The 21,841-nt window shown below is 32.6% G+C and overlaps 1 protein-coding gene and 1 long non-coding RNA gene across 13 annotated transcripts in view; both read right to left on the reverse strand.

The window, feature by feature from the left end:
- LOC149132186 (uncharacterized) overlaps positions 1-21,841 on the reverse strand; it is a 158,352-nt gene that overhangs the window by 86,443 nt on the left and 50,068 nt on the right. The window lies entirely within an intron of this gene.
- The window catches only part of LOC106883550 (protein diaphanous homolog 2), a 124,605-nt gene that overhangs the window by 52,696 nt on the left and 50,068 nt on the right, over positions 1-21,841 (reverse strand). For 8 of the 12 annotated variants that reach the window (XM_089365013.1, XM_089365014.1, XM_089365008.1 and 5 more), the window contains exons 10-14: positions 19,007-19,123; positions 15,279-15,397; positions 13,222-13,388; positions 11,222-11,632; positions 7,106-7,220 (exon numbers count right to left, since the gene is read on the reverse strand). In XM_089365013.1, coding sequence (XP_089221139.1) covers positions 7,106-7,220; positions 11,222-11,632; positions 13,222-13,388; positions 15,279-15,397; positions 19,007-19,123 — 929 coding nt within the window. Of the gene's footprint in view, positions 1-4,202; positions 4,224-7,105; positions 7,221-11,221; positions 11,633-13,221; positions 13,389-15,278; positions 15,398-19,006; positions 19,124-21,841 lie in introns of all 12 variants that reach the window. The other 4 variants (XM_089365012.1, XM_089365011.1, XM_089365004.1 and 1 more) reach the window with 1 other exon arrangement.

Raw genomic sequence — 21,841 nt, forward strand, 5'->3', positions numbered from 1 at the left:
GCTCTGTGCTTCTAGTTTTGATATGATTCTATAAATCATATATATTGTGTAAAAAATGTTATTCATATTGTACTTTGACATTTTGAGTTATTTGAATATATAAACTGAAATAGAATTTGAATTATCACTGTATTTAAAAGGGGACGAGACAGATGTAGAAGAAAAGAAACAAAAATTACAAAATATAAAGAGCATAGTTATATTAGCAAACCAACATTGGGAACTAAATAAGGATTTGAGAAATTTAGAATTCAAAAGCAGTAAAAGCCTGGGAGGGTCAAAAAAGTTAAGTAAAGACAAGTAAGGAAAAGCAAACAAGAATATGCTATTGAAGAATCAAATGAAAATAATTTACATTTATATGCACTCTTTTTTATGCTTCATCAGAATTTCAAAGTAATCAACTGAGTGTTGTACTAGTTTTGATGGTATTAATACAATTTTTCAATCAAGATTGTTTACACAAGTGTACCAGTGTCATCCATACATAGCACCTCAAGTGTATATTCTTCTATCTTAAAATAGTTCCAGAAAGTGGGGCCTTCTTTTCTTAACTTTTGTCATAGATATTGACAAATGTTTCACATTTTCTTTTATAGGATTTAGCGACATTGCTCATAATTTCTTTCAAAGTTATTAATATCCGGTGGCACTGCTCCTCAAGAATATTGTAACTGTTGGGGTTTCATCACATTTATATCGTAAATCATACTAAGATGATTTGTTTGGGATTCTTAGCCAATTATAGACTCTTGCATAAAGAAGATTGAGAAGGCATAACATTAGTAGATTTAAGAGGCATCCAGCACTTTGTTGACCTTAGAGAGAATGTTGTCCCCAGTGAGATCTGAACTCAGAATGTAAAGAATGAAGTCTGTAAGGCATTTTGTCTGATACTCAAATAATTCTACCAATTTACAAATTAATGCCTGTGTTAATAAATCATATTATAAATAACAGTGAAATATCGACAACATTTTTTAAGGTAGCAATATGGAATAAGCCTACTGGCAGAAATATTTCTTTATAAGTATCATAAATATTTCATTTTTGTATCTGGTTAGCAAGATTATGTGAATTCATGTGTTAATAACTCTCCTTAGGCACAACAAAATATAATTAATATCATTTTAAGATGAACAATGAATTAGAACACATGCATATATCTAACTCTTGTTCCTTTTGCCTAAAAATTTTCCCTTCTATTTATAGTAAAATGCAGAATCAAAACTCTTGTGATAATTTTCTACTTTTTTATAAGTTAGAATTACATTCATTTCAGTTAGCATAGTGTTATAAATTCAAAGCAACTTACTATAATATTGAACATAGGTTTCAAAGAAAATGATAAAATTAGATATCTTATTGATAATTTTAAGTAAATTATATAAAAGATAAATTTACAAAAGCTAAAGAATATGTGTGTTTATTTGAATAAATATGGTGGTATCAAAAAGTTCGCTGACTAATTATGTTTAATAAAAAATAATTTATTTACCAAAATAATGAATTATTAGTGCTAAGCAGTGTTTATGTATGAATTGCCTCTCTTAGGTACATCTCGTTGACAAGAGTCAAAAAACTCAAAACATCGATGTCTGGGATTCCTAATAGATGGCAACACTGAACAAACTGGGAGTTCTCACACCTTTTTACCATAAGAGAGATTTTTTCTCCACAGTAACTACTGTGTATTTGCCTTTTAGAAGTTGAAATATGTGATGAACATATTTCAACTTACCTAATTCTGCTTATTTACCAAAGTTTTAACTTCACCTCCTTCAAAATATTCACCTTACACAGCAATACAACCAGTCCCAGCATTCCTGCCACTTTTGGAAACCGGCCTGGAAGTCATTTTCCATAAGCAAGTTGATATTCTTGGACTAGTTATGTTTAATAAAAAAATAACTTATTTACTTAAATTTTAACATCATCTCCTTCAAAATAATCACCTTGCACAGCAATACACTGGTCCCAGCATCCCTGCCACTATTGGAATCCAGCCCGAAAGTTGCTTTCCGTAAATGAGTCGATGAACTTTGGTAATTTGCTCTGGATCTTGACAATGATGTTAAAACGGCAACCTTTGAGCTGCATTTTCATCTTGGGGAAGAGATGGAAGACCATAGGTGCTAAATCTGACAAATAGGACAGGTACGGAAGCGATACCATGTTGTATCTGGCAAGAAACTCACAAGTCAGGAGAGCTCAGTGCATTGTTGTTGTGAAGAATTCAATTCTTTGCATTCCACAGATCTGGTCACTTTTGCCAAATGTCCTCTTTCAAATACTTCATAACATTACAGTAGAACTCTCTGGCCCAAGGGGATGAATTCACAATGCACAACGCCACAGATGTTGACAAACTTTGGCATGTTCAATTCAACCATTAGGATTGCCTGCATGGGCCCATACAACAGATCAACAACATCAGCAATGTTGATTGTCTTCCAACGATCCTCATGCACAAGCCGATGAATTTTCTCCACTTCTCCAGGAGAAGACACTCATGGTAGGTCCTCCAGGGACATTCTTCCATTTTTGAAGTACCCATACCATTCAAAACAATGAGTACAACCCATTGCCTCGTTGCCGTAAGCTTGCCGAAGCATGCTCACTGTCTCTGTAGCAGACTTCCCAAGTTTAATGTAAAATTCCATGTTGGCTCTTTGTTCCAATTTCTTGTCCATGCAAAATGTCAGACTACAGCATACATGTGATTACAAAAACTCAAATTTCTTAACTTGCAAAGTAAACACAGTGATGTCACTCAGCACACTGCCTCATGAAGGTCACTGCTAGCTCTCATGGTGCACACAACTGTGTTATCACCTGTTGGTGTGCTACATAATTAATCCAGGAATTTTTTGATACCACCTTGTATACCTACATGCATATTTAAGCATATATACACAATGTTCAATAATATGCATGGACTTAAATGAAAGTGCAAGGGTATCTTGAGAGTATGTATATATATGTAGGTGCAATAAAAAGTGTTATTTTGTGACCAAAGAAGTTGTTTTTGAGGGTAGCAAAATGGTCAAGTTGGTTGCTACAGCTTGTTTTCTATCAAAATATGTGAGTCTATGTGTCAATAGGAGCAAATGTGTTACATATGTGTGAGTGCAGAAGAATATGTGTAATATACAAGTAACAGTAAAAAGAATATTTTTGTGCATATTGAAATTGTTGTAAAAAAAAATCAAAGAATAATGTATTAATAACATGGACACCCATTGGAGCCATATCATATGGTAATGAATTAAAACCTTAGTATTATTACAGCTGTTGCATTGTGTCTATGGACAAAAGTCCACAGACACATTACTCTACTTGCATCAGATTCCTCATTCATTTAATTGACAGATACCATTGCTACATCATATTTGAATAAAATCTATAAATGTAACAACAACCATGTCAATAAAACCCATTCTATCTATTCTAATATAGAAAAAGCACAGATGTAAACTGTGAGCAGGTGCTAAAGATACCATCAAAACAGTATCTTCTAAAGATACCTTCAAAACAGTAAAGGTTTTAATAATATTTAGAAAAGCATGCATGTATGCATGCACATGCCACTCCAAATATATGCATATATAATACAAATTGATGGCAATCATATTTTGGACAAATTATCCTTTGGCCTTAAATCATTTCTAGAAATATAAAATCTAATATTTTGAAGTATTCATATCTTGTTTGAATGCCAAATTAATTTACTTTTGATAATGTTTGAGTCAGACACAGTAAAGTTTTTAAATTAATAAATTTGTAAATATGTGCTTTGTATTTTAAGATCGTTTAAAAAATGATGCTCGTGTATTATTTTCCCTTATCCTTGTTTTCATAAAGTTACCGTAATTTTGCTCTTTGTTTATCTAAAAAATCTTGACAAAACTGCCTCATTTCTTCAGTGATTGTTCACTTTTATGCTGTTATACAAATTTAGTGTTTTGTGTTCCAAGTTTTGTATGAAAGAGAGTGAGCGAGAAAGATACTAAGAATAACAGGAGGAAAACAGGGTGAGAAAAGGATAGGGCTTAGTGAATAAAAACGGATTTTAACAAGGAGAGAATACAAAAAAAAAAAAATTAACACAGAAACAAGCTTGTCATCTCTTAACAAGGATTAAATTCAGTGTGATAAACTACTTATTAAAATATTCATATAAAAGAAAAAAATTGTGGCACCTGTTCCCCATGGACAAGATTCTAGTAAAAAAGAAATAAAAAGTACACATGAAATATTTGTTCATGAAATTCTAACACAAATATATTCACAAATGAATTTTCCAAGCAGCTTATCTTCAAGTATGTTCAAACTGCTTTGCACACACATGCATGCACACATACAAACAAAATTGTCTTTCATATATTCCTAACAGAGTATCATCACAAACATCTAAAAATTAATTGAAGGAGCTGATTGTGTTATCAAAGAAAAACAAATCAGATCTGAACAAAAGTTAAATGAAAGAAATGATCTAGACTTTAAGAGAAAGGAGTGTGTGATATTGCAATTTAAAGATACCATGAAATTAAAATCATTTAATAAGGCAATGATTAAACTACTATATGGTTACTCAACCTGCTACAAATTGCAGTCAATCTCCATTGTTACACACTATTTGTGGGAAGAGCATGTAGTCCTGGATACACTACATCTATAGTATAATGGAGAAAGCTGCTTATTAATTAGTTTGGAGTATGTAACTCTTACTAAAAGGAAGCAACTATTAAAGTCTACATTGTCTAGAAAATTCCAATTTTAATACATTTTTAATCAAAATGTGGTCCAAATCTTGAAGATTTCGATTTCATGATTTAATCACAAAACAATTTTTTATTCACTGTAACATAGTTATTTTGCTTTGAGGTAGTATATTTTAATGTCTCTGTGTATACTCAACATAACTATAGATGTATGTCCTCCAACCTAACTTTGTTTCCTCATAACTTTCTGAAAAACAAATATCTTTTAATGTAATTTTCTGAAAATATGTTTCAGATGTAGTAATTTGTAGGAAAAAAAATTTTTGAGGAGGGGGAAAGAGGAGATTTAGATAAGTCACATGCTTGAATTTTGTTTCCTTATAACTTTCTTTAAATGGAATTTTCTACAAATACTTTTCAGATGTTGTAGATAATGATTATATTGGAATTCAATGTAAAAACAAATTTGAGATGGGGGATGATATTTTGTGCATCTTAACTTTGTTTTTTCATATGTTTTGATGATGTAGATTTGAATTATGTTGGAAAAAAAGCTACTTTTGAGAACTATTCCTCTCTTCCTCGAAAATTCTCTGAAAGAAATCTTTGTAGAAGGATGAGTACAATGCTAACACTAAGTACTGAATACATATTTCTTTCCTTATTTTAGCACAATCTCAATCACTCTTTTAAACAAACTTCATGGTAGCCCATCTTCTATGTGATCATTTAGTTAGCTAGTATGGATCTTACAGGTTTCAAGAGTAATTTTTTTCCAATATAATTCTAATCTACATAATTAATCCAAACATATAAAGAAACAAAGTTAAGATATGTGAAATATCTACCATCCCTCACAATTTTTTTACCATATTAAATTCTGATATAATTGCAATCTACACCAGCTGAAAGGATTTGTAGAAAATTTAATCAAAAAACAACCATTTTTCAGAAACTTGTGAGAAAACGAAGTTTTCTGTAATTCTGTATTTACTGTAATTATGTCCTAAATTCATCTACTGAGTGAGTGAGTACTATTAAATGAATAAAGGACACACAAAAAAAAAAAAATTAGATGTAACACCAGAAAAATTACACAAATTGGGAATCATGTGTAAATATTTAGCAACTAGTAGAAAATTGCCCACATGGTGATCTTTCACCTAATCAGAATAAAGAATAAAATGGTCACAGCTGAAATATTTTTGATTATAGATCTGCTTAATTAGGGCTGACCCAGAGGTAAGCAACAACAAATTATTTTTAATATTATGACTGATACAAGACAGTGAGTTGGCAGAATCGTTAGCACACCAGGTAAAATGTTTAGCAACATTTCATCTGTTTCCACATTCTGAGTTCAAATTCTGCTGAGGTTGACTTTGCATTTCATCGTTTCAGGGTCGATAAAATTAAGTACCAGTTGAACACTGGGTTGATTTAATCGACTTAACCCTCCCCCAAAATTACAAGCCTTGTGCCAAAATGTGAAATCAATATCATAACTGCCAGAATCAATTATTAAACACTAACTTTTATTATACAAATTGAACTTGAATTTCTTCCAAGTATCACTGTTCAGTCTTTACATTCCTGATCAATTTTAGTACTCTATAATTATTAGAATATATTCCTATTTATTCATTCAACATTTTCATGACCAGAGCAGAACTCAAAGGTTAATAACTGTGCACATGTAATTTCTTAAAATACTTTCAAAAATAAAGCTTCAAACAATTACTCATTTCCTTGTTTTAAAAAAAGGAGTAATTTGAAAGTATGTAATAAAAATGAGAACAGTGGAAATAATTTACATTGATTTACAATAAATTCTAGGGTTTCTAATTAACATTCTATAAAATAATTTGGAATTAATAAAGATATATTCTTTTGACAATATATTTGTATCAGGAGGTATGTTGGTGGAAATAGTAATGTATCAATCTTAATAGCTCAAAGTACTTAATTTTGCAATCCAAATCATGTTGGGAATAAATTTGCCTTTTATCCCTGTAAGGTGTCTTAGATAGGCACAAGTAAAATTCTGACAGAGTTTATATAATCAATCAGATATTTTCCTTACGAAAGTTTTGTTGCATACCAAAGAAAGAAATGAATAAAATATATTCATAAAGAAAGTACAAATGGTAGGTATCCTCTGTTTTCTGAAACCCCTAACTGGGTTAAATATATTAAGAAAATACTTTAAGAAACAATAGAGCACCTTACTATATATTAAAAGTGAGAAATCTCTTTGTAGCTACATGAAAAAGTAACAAGACACAACCCTTCACTAAAATAGCTGAAAAGAATCAACATAGCTCCATAAAAAAAAATGTATGCTGAATAAAGACTGTGTAGAAACAAGTGAAGTAACTAACCCTGGGTCTTCATACTGAATCTGTTTCTGATTTCATCTATGAGTCTGTCATTAGCAAATTTCTCTTCATTGATATGTGCCCAAAATGAGTTTTCATGAAAGTTCTTCATATTTACCTATAAATAAATAAATAAATAATTGTAAAATTTCCAAATCCAGTCTAATGGGGGGGAAAAAAAAAAAAAAAAAAAAAGACCTTGAAAACTGTTGAGAAATTATATCTTGTTTCCTAACATGTCCTTCACCATTGGACTAACACAGCAGAGGAAATTGCCAAACTGTTGTTACAAATATGTAGGTTGATATGATTTTTCAGGCTGTATGTCATTACGAAAAATATATGAAGAGTATATAAAATCTTAAGATATAAAGATATAATATATAAGATTTATAAAATATACAAGGAAATATCTGAGAGAAGAATTATAATACAAACTATAATAAAAAATTATATTTTATGTTTTATATTTTCATGCCTTTGTATATATATCCTGTATATTTTTTATATTCTCTTATATTACATTTTATGCTTATTTAAAAAAAATTTTATTTCCTTATATTTTTAAAGTTTTTTATAGCATAAAAATCTGGTGGTAATTTATAATTTTTAACTTTTTTCACTAAAATTCGTTATATGCTGCAATCTTATATATCATATATTAAATTATACATTATCCCCTTATTTAGTTATATTTGAAATTTCTTTCTCACCTTTATATATCTATATATTTATATTTTGCTTTAACAGTATAAGTAAACTAAGTTTAAAACTTACTCCTTCCATTTCTCTCTTAACTTATATCCTACCCATAATCCTTTAAGAGGTATACTTTTTAACAGTTCACTTTTTCTTCCCCTTTAAGATGACAATCAAAATAAGCTTTATTAGCTATCCCTTTCCCCTCTTTTCTTTCTATTATCAACACTCCGTCATTAGAAAGTCTTGTTTACCACCCCATGACCAGCCCTTTGGTGTTGATATAGCCGGATGTAAAGTTCCATTTTCTTAGAAAGTAGAACACAGTCTGTCATGATCCTAATTAATTTATAATGAATTGACATTTATACATCTGTTACTCATTTATATTTCACTCACCTTCCCTGGAATCTGCACTTCGGAAGTATTTGGCAAGTATCTTTACACAAAGTACATGTTTAACAAACAAAAGCAGATTTATTCACTAAGTTGGATCATGCCATCTGCATACACTGCACAAATATCAAGTGGAAAAAATCCTAAGTAGAGCTTGAAATCCATCTAATATTGTCCAGGTGTGCAAAATAAGTTTGTTCTAACAAGGTGGCTCAATTCAACTGAATCTAAATTACATTTTATACATGCACATTTATTTCATCAGATGAATGCAAGAAGTTTGTGTGTGTGTGTGTGTTAGAGATTAGCATATGCATATGGAAAGAATAGATGAAAGGTAGACTTTATAAAACTCAACTAAACAACTGGTTGAGAGCAGTTGAAAAAAGTTAGTGACTTGGAAGGTTCAAAGTATAGTACTTCCAGTATGACATCATATCCAGACTGCAAGAGGCCATTTTTGCTTTATGACTTTACTATGAACCAGGTGGAGGCAATGGAGTGTCTGTGCAGTAAATTCATGCAAAGGTAAATGGGCACTCTCCCATCTTCCAGCTCAGTCAATTTGTACAGCAAGATCACTAAGCTCTGCCAACCAATTTCATCAGTGATGGAAGAATTCAAAGCCACCAGGGCAAGAGCAATCAGTACCATTGCTTCTGAATGAGGATGAGAAAGTCAGACATACCAAGTTTGTAAAGTGCAGCAGAAGGTAATGCCCTAAGAAGCTGTGAAGGAAATGGAAACATACTGGAAGCATCAGGAGATTGGAAGAATAATTTGTCAAGGGTGGATAGGACTCAACAACTACAGTGCCAGGAAATGAAAAAACACTAATGCCAAGGGCAAAAGAGAATTCAAATGCAAAGGGTTTGTGACAAGGCTCCCTGGATGAAAGCAATGGTAAGAGACAAGTTTTCTGTTCGGCAGCTAGCAAGTGAACCCGAAGGGCAGACTTGTCTTCCCAGAGTAACATACCCCGACCAGACATGTTCTGGCTCTCTAAGATTGCAAAAGCAATCACCATAGTTGAACATACAATGCCTTGGTGAGGACAGACTCAACACTCTCACCTGGTAAAGAAAACCAAATATCAGGACTTGACTGACAAGGCCTCCTTCCTAACTGAAGTTGGCTGCCACAACTTTCTAGCCATTTTTGTGCATTATTATCCACAGAAGATTGGTCAGGAACAACTGGAGAAGGCTACTAAGGAAATAAGCATGGCAGCTGAAACCAGCTCCTTTCTGCATGAGGTAAAGCATCTCTGATGTTTATTTCATCTATACTTTTCAGTGAATAAGTTTTATTCAATAGAAATATTCATGTGCCTTCCTTTTTATAATTTCACAATTCTTGTATATCAACAAACATATAATAATTGAGTGAATAATAATATATTTTCCTCACAAATTCACTGTTTTATTGACTAAAGACTTTTGTAAAATAGTTTACCCACCCCAAAATTAAGTAGTTTCAAATGGAAAAGGAACTGCATTCAGTAATTCAAAATAAGTCCACAGCAAAATTAACATAATAAAAATAGCAACAGATTTACTACAAACCTTCAGTCTTAGTAAATCTGTCACTATTTTTATCACCTTTGTAGTTCTTCCAGTCTCCCTCTCTTTATCTTTTCACATTTCATCAGTCAATTATTGTATCTGAGAGGGAAATATTCATGGCCAATTAACTATCTCTGAATAAGTACAGCATCATCCAAATTATGTATTGTAATGTTGCTGTCATTAAACAGAGAAATATGGCTCTTATTATAATACAGATTGGAAAGGACTTAGAACTGAAATTGGATAAAATCATTAGACTGATATATACACACATTTACATAGCCAGTATAGACAACACAAAGCACTCAATGATTCAGTGATATTATCAATGAAAGATTTTTATCTTATTTCATTATCTATTACTTTTTTCAGTCACTGGACTGCAGCTATGCTACAGAAAGAAAGATAGATTGATATCCAGAATAGAAGGATAAGCTGATTGCTAGTATCTTGGTGTCTTACAAATTTGCCATCAATGCAAATACAGTAATAAAAATCAGGTGGTACCTGCATGAGTACTTCCTGAGGTGAATGCATGGATTATTTAATCCCTTCTCACTCGCTATATATGTGTGTGTATATCTATGTTTGTGTGTACATATACATATTGAAAGTTGCAGGCATGGCTGTATGTATGGTAAGAATTTTGCTTCCCAACTGTATGGTCTTGGATTCAGTTTTCAGTTCCACTGCATGACATCTTGAGTGAGTATTTTCTAAAATCTCAGGCTTACCAAAACCTTGAGTGGGTTTGGTACACAGAAGCTGAAAGAAGCCTTTGTGTGTGTGTGTTACTGTGTCCTTGCCTTGACATCACACAATAGTTGTAAACAAGTGTCACCATAATGCAAGTGGTGTTCTTTGTTTTGAATCTTCCATGAAACACATGAGAATTGGTGACAGGAAGTGTATCCAACTAGAAAATATTTGCTGCAACAAATTCCATCTATGAGTTAAAGATGATGATGATGACACATAAACACACACATGCATATAACAGGCTTCCACAGAGTTTCCATATATCAAGCTCATGCATGTGATATTGGAAAGTTCTTTATGAATAAAAAGGAGAAAAGAAACGCAAATGGAATTTTATGTGATTAAAAAATAACTGTAGAGTAAATAGTTATATTTTATAGATTTAATGTTTTAGTAAAGAAACTTTGCTTTTGCTAATTCAAGAGCCCATCTGAAACTGAATAACTTCAAACTACAAATGCAATTGAATTATTTCAGAACATTTTTCTGATTCCAACATTTAGAATGAATTTGATTCATATACATCAAAGTAATTTCTGTGTGAAATATGATGTAAAAGATTTAAGCATAGTGTTTATGCATGAAAGTATTGTTACAACAAATAATGGGATAAAATAACATGTTCTTGATATAACTGTGTGTACTGAAAAATACATCAATAATCCAAATAAATCATAGAAAGAGAATAGTAGCATACTTGTGTCCAGTTGATTCTTTTTATCTTCACATCAACATTGTATTTCTTCCGCCTTGGTAATGTTTTATCTTTCTTCATACCTGGTGCAGGAAATCCAGGAGGAAATGGTGCTCTGGGCACTCCAGGTGGAGGTGGTGCCCTGGGCACACCAGGTGGAGGTGGTGCTCTGGGCACACCAGGTGGAGGTGGAGGTATAGGTATGCTGCCAGGTAAGGGAGGAGCTCTTGGAGCACCACCAGGTAATGGTGGTGGAAGTGGAACACGTCCACCCATGTTGGGTAGTGGAGGTGGAGGAGGGACTGTAGAACTACCAGGTAAGGGAGGTGCACGTGGGACACCACCAGAATTAGGAATATTTCCATCAGACCCACCAATAGTTTTGTTAATCATAGCACCAATTCCTGAATTAATCTGAAAAACAGAAAATGAAAGCTATACATAATTTGCACAAAGATATAAAGACATAAACTAATGAAAAGAATGAATGTGACAACACATGTACATAGATTTAATGTGGATTTACAATATATTAGAAGTGAACAGATATGAATGAGTGGATGTGAATTATCCAAGTGAATTATCCACATCAACAGATGTGAATTATCCAAGTTGAAACAAGCCAATAAATTAGTAAGGGCAAATCTGAGAGTCATAGAGGATACAATGCAGATCTATTGAATCCATACCAATAGCAAAAAAGCATAACTACAATTATACTGTTGAATATTTAGATACTTTAAACATATAGCTATTTTACTTCTCAAAATATGAATAAAAATACACATTTTTTTACGAATATGTTTACAGAATTTGGTAAAATGAATTAATTAGTTCATTAACAAATATGAATGTGACATCAATTAGTTGTCATCAACAATGGTCGACTTCCGCTTGAATTATCAATATCCAAATATCACAGTAAAAACCAGTAGTTTTGGAATTTCAGCTCCCTTACCTGCAATCATATTAGTTAACATTGTTTAATTAATCGTGGAATCTTGGTCTGATGGTTCTGACAACAACCAAACACCTTTTGAGCATGGTCGTTGCCAGAACTATCTGACTAGCCCTCATGCCAGTGGCACGTAAAAGCACCCACTACACTCTCGGAGTGGGTGGCATTAGGAAGGGCATCCAGCTGTAGAAACTTTGCCAGATCAGATTGGAGCCTGTTGCAGCCTTCTGGCTCGCCAGTCCTCAGTCAAACTGTCCAACCCATGCCAGCATGGAAAACGGACATTAATTGACGTTGATGATGATGATGAATAATTATTTTTTTATTTTGTTACAATTTTGTTTTTCTATATTTTTAATTCTATCTTTATTCTTTCCTTTTATATATTTCATTTATTTTCCTAAATGTGGTACAATATGACAGTGATCCTATTCAATTAAATGGGAACACCTAATTCAACTGTCCCATATCTGGGAGTGTGTATGCATATGTGTGAGAGGGGCACTGTCAGTATGAACAGCAAGGCAGTAGAGTAGCTTTCCTGGAATTCCTGAGTCAAGACGGTCAATGAGAGACTGGTGAGGAAATAAATGCAGAAGGATGAGAGCAAAGGTTGAAATAAGGACATGGGAACTGTGAGAGAGAGGTAAAGAGAGCAGGAAGTCAAGACATACATTAAGAAGCTAACTTTGGCTGCTAGTTTGTTTTCATCATTACTAAAGGGAATTTTGAATCATTCTACATTTTACCATTCATAAATTTGTTATCTTGTAATTTCTATCTTTTTACCTCAACTTTTGTTCATTTTTATGTTCATTTCTTTTCTAACTGGTATCTTACTATTGTCTAAATATTTCAGAATTCAAAGGAGTGAAAGTGTAGGACCACATGAGACTTTCCAAGGCCTCTGAGGCTTGTTAGAAAGAAAGGAGTCTTCTTTGTTTGATTTTTCATTATAATTTTTGTAACAAAACAGTAAAAGTGGGATATAAACTCTTTAAAAGGTTTAATATTAAATATAAAAAAAAGAACAAAAATATGAAACCTTTTCCTTCATTTGGCTATTCTCAGTTTCTAATTTTTTCATTTTATCTTGTAGCGTTAAGAACTTGGCCTCTGCTTCTTGCCTGGCAGTCAGTTCTAACTCGAGCATGTTATTCATTTCTTCAATTTTTGCATTATCTTCACCAACTTTATCATTTGATATTTGCTCTATATTGAATATGAAATGAAAAAATTATATAAACAATAGTAACATCATAATATGAAGGAATTTATATCTCTATATGCACACACAAAGGATATGGATGAAAATATAAATCCATTCCTTTCTTACTACAAAGGGTCAAACCTGATATATATTATCTCCCCCACTTCCACTAAAGTTAGTGAGATAGAAAAATAGGAAACTATTTTATTTTTCACATGATTGCCACCTCCATCCATGTGCTCATACCCAAGGTTGGTTACTGCAAAAGCACGTGTGTGACAAGCAACAATATCAGAAGAATAGGATTTCTAATCAACAAAGAACTTAGTGAATTCATTTTAAAATGAAGGATAAGTTCTAAATGAAACATATTCTTAACGAGAAGAGACAAAAGCCAAAGATGAAATAAGTATGTATTAAGTAAAATAGCTTTGATCAGAATCAGTAAATGAATAACATCAATTCTCAAAATCATGTACAATATGAACCTGCATGGTACTGCATGAGATCATATGAATCATACCATTATTGTTAACATTCTTTTTAACCCCTTTACTGTGGAAATCAGATATATCTAGTCAAAATTTCATTACCTTTAACCTTATTGAGTTTCAGACATGACATTCTTCAACAAAACTTGACATGCCTGTTAAGATATGTCAAGTTTTTTTTTAGATAGGACTTGTAGAAAATACCAATTCAATTTTTTAATAGGTATTCAACATTATTAATGGAATAACCATAAAATTTAACCTCACAGTGAAGGGATTAAAGGATTTTAAAAAATTTATTTGTCCAAAAATATCTTTGCAAAATGGTTGCTTACTCATTCTTTGAATGATAATATATTTAATGATTTGATAAATTAATGGCAGCAAAGGACTGAAGATAATAAGCAGAAAAATATGTCTAGCTCTTATACACATACTTCAATGTCTAAGTTTGATATGTCTGATTTTTCATCAAGTGACTTGGATGAAATATTACTTGAAGAATGGTCAAACACCTTTTGCATTCTTGATCAAAAAATACCTTCAGGATGTGATGAAATTTGTTGAGTCTTTGTTTTCTGCTTCCACTCAGTCTTTACTAACCTAATCACCCAACAAACTAATCTGAACAAAAGGGAACAGTCAACTTTGTTTCTATAGGCAATGAAATTTGGGCATATCTGAGCATACTGTTTCTGGTAGAAGTTAACAGCTTGCATGTAAATTTCATGATAAATAAATAGTCAAAAAAACAAATTTTTGTTTGTTTGTGATTTAGTATGTCCATGTCTATTACCAATTTCATTTAATTTGTTACCAATATCTCTCTTCAACATTTTTAGTAATCTTTTCTTTAGCTATTATGATGCAATTAATTGAATATGTACATTATTTTTAGCACAAATGACTACATACATAAAAACTCAACAACTTTTTTCTGCAATACTATCAACTTTAACAGCAATCTTACCACAATTACAGACATTATAAGCATTTGGGAAAGAAAGACAAACTCATGTTTAGGAATTTTCAGCTCAATCATTATTTATGATTGTGACTTTTTAACAGGATGCTAAAAGTTTAAGTTCTTTTGACCATGGATGCTGAATTTGATGAGAAAAATAAGAACTAACATTGACAATTGAACTCATGACAATATTTCATGAATAGGTTCTTGAACTAACTTCTTTTTTTTTTTCCTTAATTTTACTTCATATTCTGAATTATAGTATATTCAGTCTTACATAAAACAGGTAGCCTACAGGGATAATGCTGACCCAATGAAAATGCTCGTCTCTCAGGGAATGCATGACTATGTATACACAAAATATAATTTCTAATGTGAAAACAAATAGTAACAATAGATTCCAAACATAACTAAAATCCATTATGGTAACATACCTAACAAGTCTTCAATATCCAGTTCAAATCGCTTTGTGTAACTGAAATCTGGATCCATACCATGTTTGTGCAAAATAATCTGACTCACACATTCTTCAATTAATTTAAAATATTCAAGTCTGTAATAAACATATTTACAGGTTAGGTTTCAATAATAAAGTATCATACTTAATATACAAATTCTCAATTTCAAAATTAATATTTTAAATTAATTTATCAAATATTAATTTAAAACAAATTATAATTATATAATCCTTAATTGTAATAATTTATTTCATTGAAAAATCAGAAATTACTACTTGTAATTTATATTAATAACATCTCTCTCAGCAAATAAAAGATTAAGTCTACTTTGTTAAGAGCCAAATCATGCGCAAAATCAGTTTAACATTGTTTAGTAATTCTTCATAAATGTTTCAATTTCCAGGTCTTCAGTGTTAAAAATCTTTGCTATTTCAAAAAAATATTTTTATCTGATAGATGAGCAACACAAGTAATATTATGCTGTTATACATCTTTTCTCTCAATGTGTTTCCACATACACATGTAGACACATACATACATCCATGTGTGCATACATACACACACAGGCATACAAACATTAATTTAACAGTTAGTCAGTGGTTTCTTTTTTTTGCACAACAAACACATAGAAGAAAAGTGACCTCTTTTTTCCAAGCAATAGCAGATAAACAGATTGAAATAAGTAAGCTTTCAGGTGCAAGTGGCTAATCATTTGTCTGTTTGGCCTGGGATGATTTGCATCTATCTCTCTCTTTCTCTCTCAACAGTTTATACAACTTTAGTTCATCTATTCATGGCTGTATGGTTAAGAAGCTTGTTGCTCAGTCATGTGATTTGAGACTCAGTCATACTGTGAAGCACCTTAGGTGTTTTCTATTACAGCCTCAGCCCAGCCAAAGTCTTCTAAGTAGATTTGGTAGACAGAAAGAAACTTTTGTGTTACTTACTTACATGCTGTACAAAATTTCTACCAATAATTTTTCTACTCATCAATCAGGGCCTTTTTCCTGAAAGGTTAAATAGTATGTGTTTTCCTGCTTACTAGGACTTTGGTCTTTGCTGAATTAACTTTAAAGCCCTTTGATACAAAGTTTGGCTTCCATACTTGAAATTTCTTTTCTTATGGTCATCAGCACTGAGGAGCTCCTTCAGGTAACCAGTCCTCTGTTATGGCATGGAGGACTATGATAAATAAGAAGGAACTGAGAGCTGAACCCTGGTGAACTACCTGCACATTAAATTTGTAGCCAGCCTTGTTGCTAACTTTCACATTATTAGTCATCACTTTTGTATATGGCTTGGACAGCTCACACCGGCCCTAGCCATTCATCACCTACCTTCTGTAGCCACCACCAGATTAGGGAGTGAGGGGTCCTATCAAAGGATTTTCCAAGGTTGAAAATCAAGGACAGTAGTATATTTTTGATTAAATACTTCTTCAGTTGCATGATTAGGAAAAGAGCATCAGTAGTGCTGCTCTCAGGTATAAAACTAAACTGTATATTATCTAGGTTAACTCTCTTCCTAATTAATTGAGCAATAACTTTCATGACTTGGTCCAACAATTTGAGACCTCTGTAATTGCCTCTCCTTTAACCTCGAAACAGTTAACTGTCTTGCTGCTACATAAGCCATCATGTATAACCCCTTCTACGAACAGATTAATTATACAAGTGACTAGGCATATCCCACTCTATGACATATTCTAAGCCTCTCAGCAGTAATTCCTGACAGGCTTTTCCTGTCTTCGTATCCCTAATTTCTTAATCTATCATTGTGCTATCAACTAAAATAGCTTGTCCCACCATTGGGTTCTCATTAGGAAGACTCCTTTCATAATAGCCTCTTTCTTTTCAAAATCATCAAGTGTAAATGTATTTCTTTTCATCTGTAGACACTTCTCTCCAACATCTCAATTTTACTGATATACTGTCTTGAATTTGGGAACATATCATGGTGTAGAACATTTGGGAACACCTCATGATGTAGAACATTAGCAAATTTCTTTTTTCTTGCTTCTCCCATTGCTAAATATATCTGTTTCCTTACATCCCTTCTAGCTACCTGGTACAATTTTTTGCTAACCCCATTCTTCCAATACTTCCAAGCCTGTCTCTGCTTTTATGGTTTTGTTTATTTCACTGTCCCATCATCATGTCACTCATGGTCTAGCTAAACTTTGCACCAGCCACAGATTTGGTCTATAGCCCTCAGTAGGTTGTTGTGTAAGAAATTCCAGCTGTCCTCTATGTTATATCTTCCCCTCCTCATCAACTGCTTCAATTAGGACTTCTTTAAATCTTCAATTATACAAAGGGTCTTTAAGCTTCCATATCTTCCTTTTTCAGACTGGTTTGTGTCTTTGAGTCTTTCTACCTCTAAATCTGAAGTCTAAATAATATTATGGTAAGCTGGCAGAATCATTAAGACGCCAGGCAAAATGCTTAGCGGGATTTTGTCTGCCGTTACGTTCTGCATTAAAATTCAGCGGAGGTCGACTGCCTTTCATCCTTTCGGGGTGATTAAATAAGTACCAATTACACACTGGGATCAATGTAATTGACTTAATCCATTTGTCTGTCTTTGTTTGTCCCCTCTACATTTAGCCCCCTGTAGGCAATAAAGAAATCAATATTAATTATCACATTACTTAAGATTGTTGACAGCCTTGATTTCTTTGTTTCTCCAAAACATGTAGAAATAAAGAGAAGTCTTTTCATTATGAAGTAGCAGACAAACACAGATTGATACAAGTGAGCACTCAAATGTGTATGGCTGATCATGAGTCTGCTCAATAAAGGATAACTTCTCTTTCTCTTCTAGAAGTTTATATCTTTTTAGCTCATTCTATTCATGTATTATTTTTAAAATTTTAAGTATTTACAGACATGCCCATATACACTCCCAATTACATATGTGCTTGACTAAAATTTCTGAAAATGCATAAAGTAAGAGTCATAACACCTTCATTATTCAATGTCTTGACTACTTAATACTTTTTGACTAAATGTAAATGGACACAAAGTGTAAGTTTTTTTCATTACTTCTGGTCCAGGAATGTGCTGTCTCCTCTCTGCCTTACTATAGAGGATCTGCTCCTTTAAGCTGATGCAACTAACAACAACATCTATTTCTTCATTCTTAGGACATTAATTCTCAGGAATTCCATCTTTGCGCATGGTTCTTCTACTTGCAACTATTCAGGAGGAACACTAACTACTTTGATTCACGAGTCTCAGGTGGTTTGAGAAGACTATGGACACACCTCTATCTTTCAGATCAAAAATAAATAAAAAAAGTGTAATGCAATATCCAAAACCTTTTCATTTTCCTTGGAAACTTCATACCATTAGAAATTTACAAATTTACTCCTCTTTCCCTACACTAAGTACATCCTTTAAGTTGTATGAGTTCCTGAGTATTTTAAAACCATTATTTTAAAACAACTTGCAACAAAATACTTAATAAATTTTGTAGAGATATAAAGCAAATCATAAAACAGTCATGATAATCTCACCAAATTCAGATATCATTGTCTTCATTCAATATACATTTACTATTTATTAACTGATACTATAACCTGAATAGGTTTCCAAAAACTTTTTATCAATATTCTGACATTTTACTTGTGGTCTGATCTGATTATCTTACGCTCAAACCTTTGATGACCTACTATATTTATTTATCACAAAAAGTATACTTACTTAACATACGATTCTTCTCTGATCAATAAAAAATGTTGCAGGATTGATAAAAAGTAGGTTGAGCTGGGGGTATTGTTGATACTATTCATTAGTAAACCATAGCAGTCTTCAATACTCGTGAACATTAGTTAAGGAGGAACAGATATAATTTAATATTTTGCTATCAAACTCAAGTAAATGTCTTCTTAAATCCTAAAATACAATATGTACATATATGCATATATATATATATATATATATATATATATATATATATATATATATATATATATATATATATATATATGTATATATATAGTGTTAAACTAATACATCTGTTTGTTGCTTGTTTACACACCTGTCTTCGTCTTTTGTTTTTTGCAAATTCTCACTATATATGTGTGTGTGTGTGTGTGTGTGTGTGTGTGTGTGTGTGTGTGTATGTATGTATACATGTGTATATGTATGTATATATATATGTATATATATATATGTATATATATATGTATGTATATATATGTATGTGTGTGTATATATATATATGTATATATATATGTATGTATATATATATATGTATATATATGTATGTGTGTATGTATACATCATCATCATCGTTTAACGTCCGCTTTCCATGCTAGCATGGGTTATATATATATATGTGTGTGTGTGTGTGTGTGTGTGTGTGTGTGTGTGTGTGTGTATATGTATGTGTGTATGTATACATATATATGTATGTATACACACACACACACATATATATATATATATGTAAATAGGAATCGTAAAACTCTGAAGCCACAAGAATTATCACTAAATTGCACTGAGTTTTGCATGCTGAGAGCACAAAGTTTGAAACTTTTCAGCATTAAACTGCATGTTATTCTTTTCAGCCCACTTGTATATTTCATCCAGCTCACATTGCAGGTGCATATTACCTGTGAGACTTTTGTATCATCTGCATAATTTGTGACCGTGACTCTCTGTGTGACTGAGGGCATGTCTGAGAGAGCCATTATGAAAAGTAGTGGTCCCAAAACAGTGCCTTGCGGAACACCGCTCACTATTTGCATGTCATTGGAGGTGGCCCCATTGGCTACTACCACCTGACTTCTATCCTTCAGAAAGTCATGAAGCCATTCTCCCAATTTTCCAACTATGCCGAGATCACGCAGTTTGTGACATATCATTCCATGATCGACTTTATCAAAAGCATTTGCAAAGTCAAGATATATCACTTCCACATTTGAGTGGTTAAGTAGCTGTTTCAACACCCAATGCATGTATTTATATTAATATACATAATAATTTTATATTCATGTGTGTGTGTGTGTGTGTGTGTGTGTGTGTGTGTGTGTGTGTGTGTGTGTGTGTGTGTGTGTGTGTGTGTATATATGTGTTGACACTGAGACTCTCCGTACATCAAAACAAAAGTGGCTCAGGAGATAAATTCCTTGTTCCCAATCTCCCAGATCACAAATAGCTGATCTAGAGGAGAAAACCTGCCCTTGCTAACAGCAGACTCTTTATTTTTTGATGACCTATTGACCAATGACTGTAACAAATTTTTACCTCACAGAAGTAAAGAGTTAATTTTGTCTTTGGACTAGAGTCTGACAAGTCGTCCGTGAAGCTACAGCCTTTATGGGTGCAAAACTATTGGTCACTCTATGACCAGATATTAACTTTATTACTGTAATGAATGAATGAATGAAGGAACAAACGAATGAATGAAGTTACATATGTCAATATATATCTTTTTTTTTTTAAGAGAGAATTTAGGCTGGTGGCGGAGGCAGATTACTAAGCTATGTTGAAAGGCATGCGAGAAGATAGAGGGAGGTGGATAGGGAGGGAGGGGTTAAGTTAGTGGCCAAGGGTTTGGGGTAGTTGCAAGTGCTTTTGATTGAAGAGGAAGTCTGAGAGAATGGAGAAAGAATACAACTTGTGAGGATGGGGAGGTAGTGAAGATAGAATAGAAGAAAGGAAACAATACTTCTGAGAGAAAATGGTTGTAGCATACAGCTAATCAGAGGAATGGCTATCTTTTCAATGCAATCCATAATGGCTGTGTATACAGTAGCAGCACTGTTTCATACATGAGAACTATTTCATACACTGTTTCATACATGAGAACAAGGCGGCGAACTGGCAGAAACGTTAGCATGCCGGGCGAAATGCTTAGCGGTATTTCGTCTGACGCTACGTTCTGAGTTCAAATTCCGCCGAGGTCAACTTTGCCTTTGATCCTTTCGGGGTCAATAAATTAAGTACCAGTTACGCACTGGGGTCGATATAATCGACTTAATCCATTTGTCTGTCCTTGTTTGTCCCCTCTGTGTATAGCCCCTTGTGAGTAGTAAAGAAATAATACATGAGAACTATGTCAATGTGAGTCTTATGTGAGATTTGTACAGGCTCAGCAACAAGTTAAAACCTAAGTATTTTCTTATCCTAAAGGGGAATCTTTGTGATGCATGCTTGGCATATTATATATATATATATATATATATATATATATATATATATATATATGGCTGCTATAAGAAAGAAACAGTGAGATTTTGTAGTGACTTTGAAAATTTTAAATGAAGCTTGTTCATAAGAAGAAAGTAATATATACAATTCTTTGATAAGAGCAGTGACTTGCTGAAAGTGGGTATGTAGATATGTATTAATTGAAGAATGTTCTGAAGATCATTGTTTATAGAAATAGCACATGACTATCATGTGGTGTTCAGATTGATGTAGTTGAAGTTTACATGTGAATAGTTAAGATGAGTAAAAGAATTAATTTTTTCTTCTAAAAAGGGCCATGTAGAGGAACAATAACAATTACCAATAGTGGTAGGAGACAAA

This window comes from Octopus bimaculoides, chromosome Z, assembly GCF_046866305.1.
Source record: "Octopus bimaculoides isolate indiv1 chromosome Z, ASM4686630v1, whole genome shotgun sequence".
Lineage (NCBI taxonomy): Eukaryota > Metazoa > Mollusca > Cephalopoda > Octopoda > Octopodidae > Octopus > Octopus bimaculoides.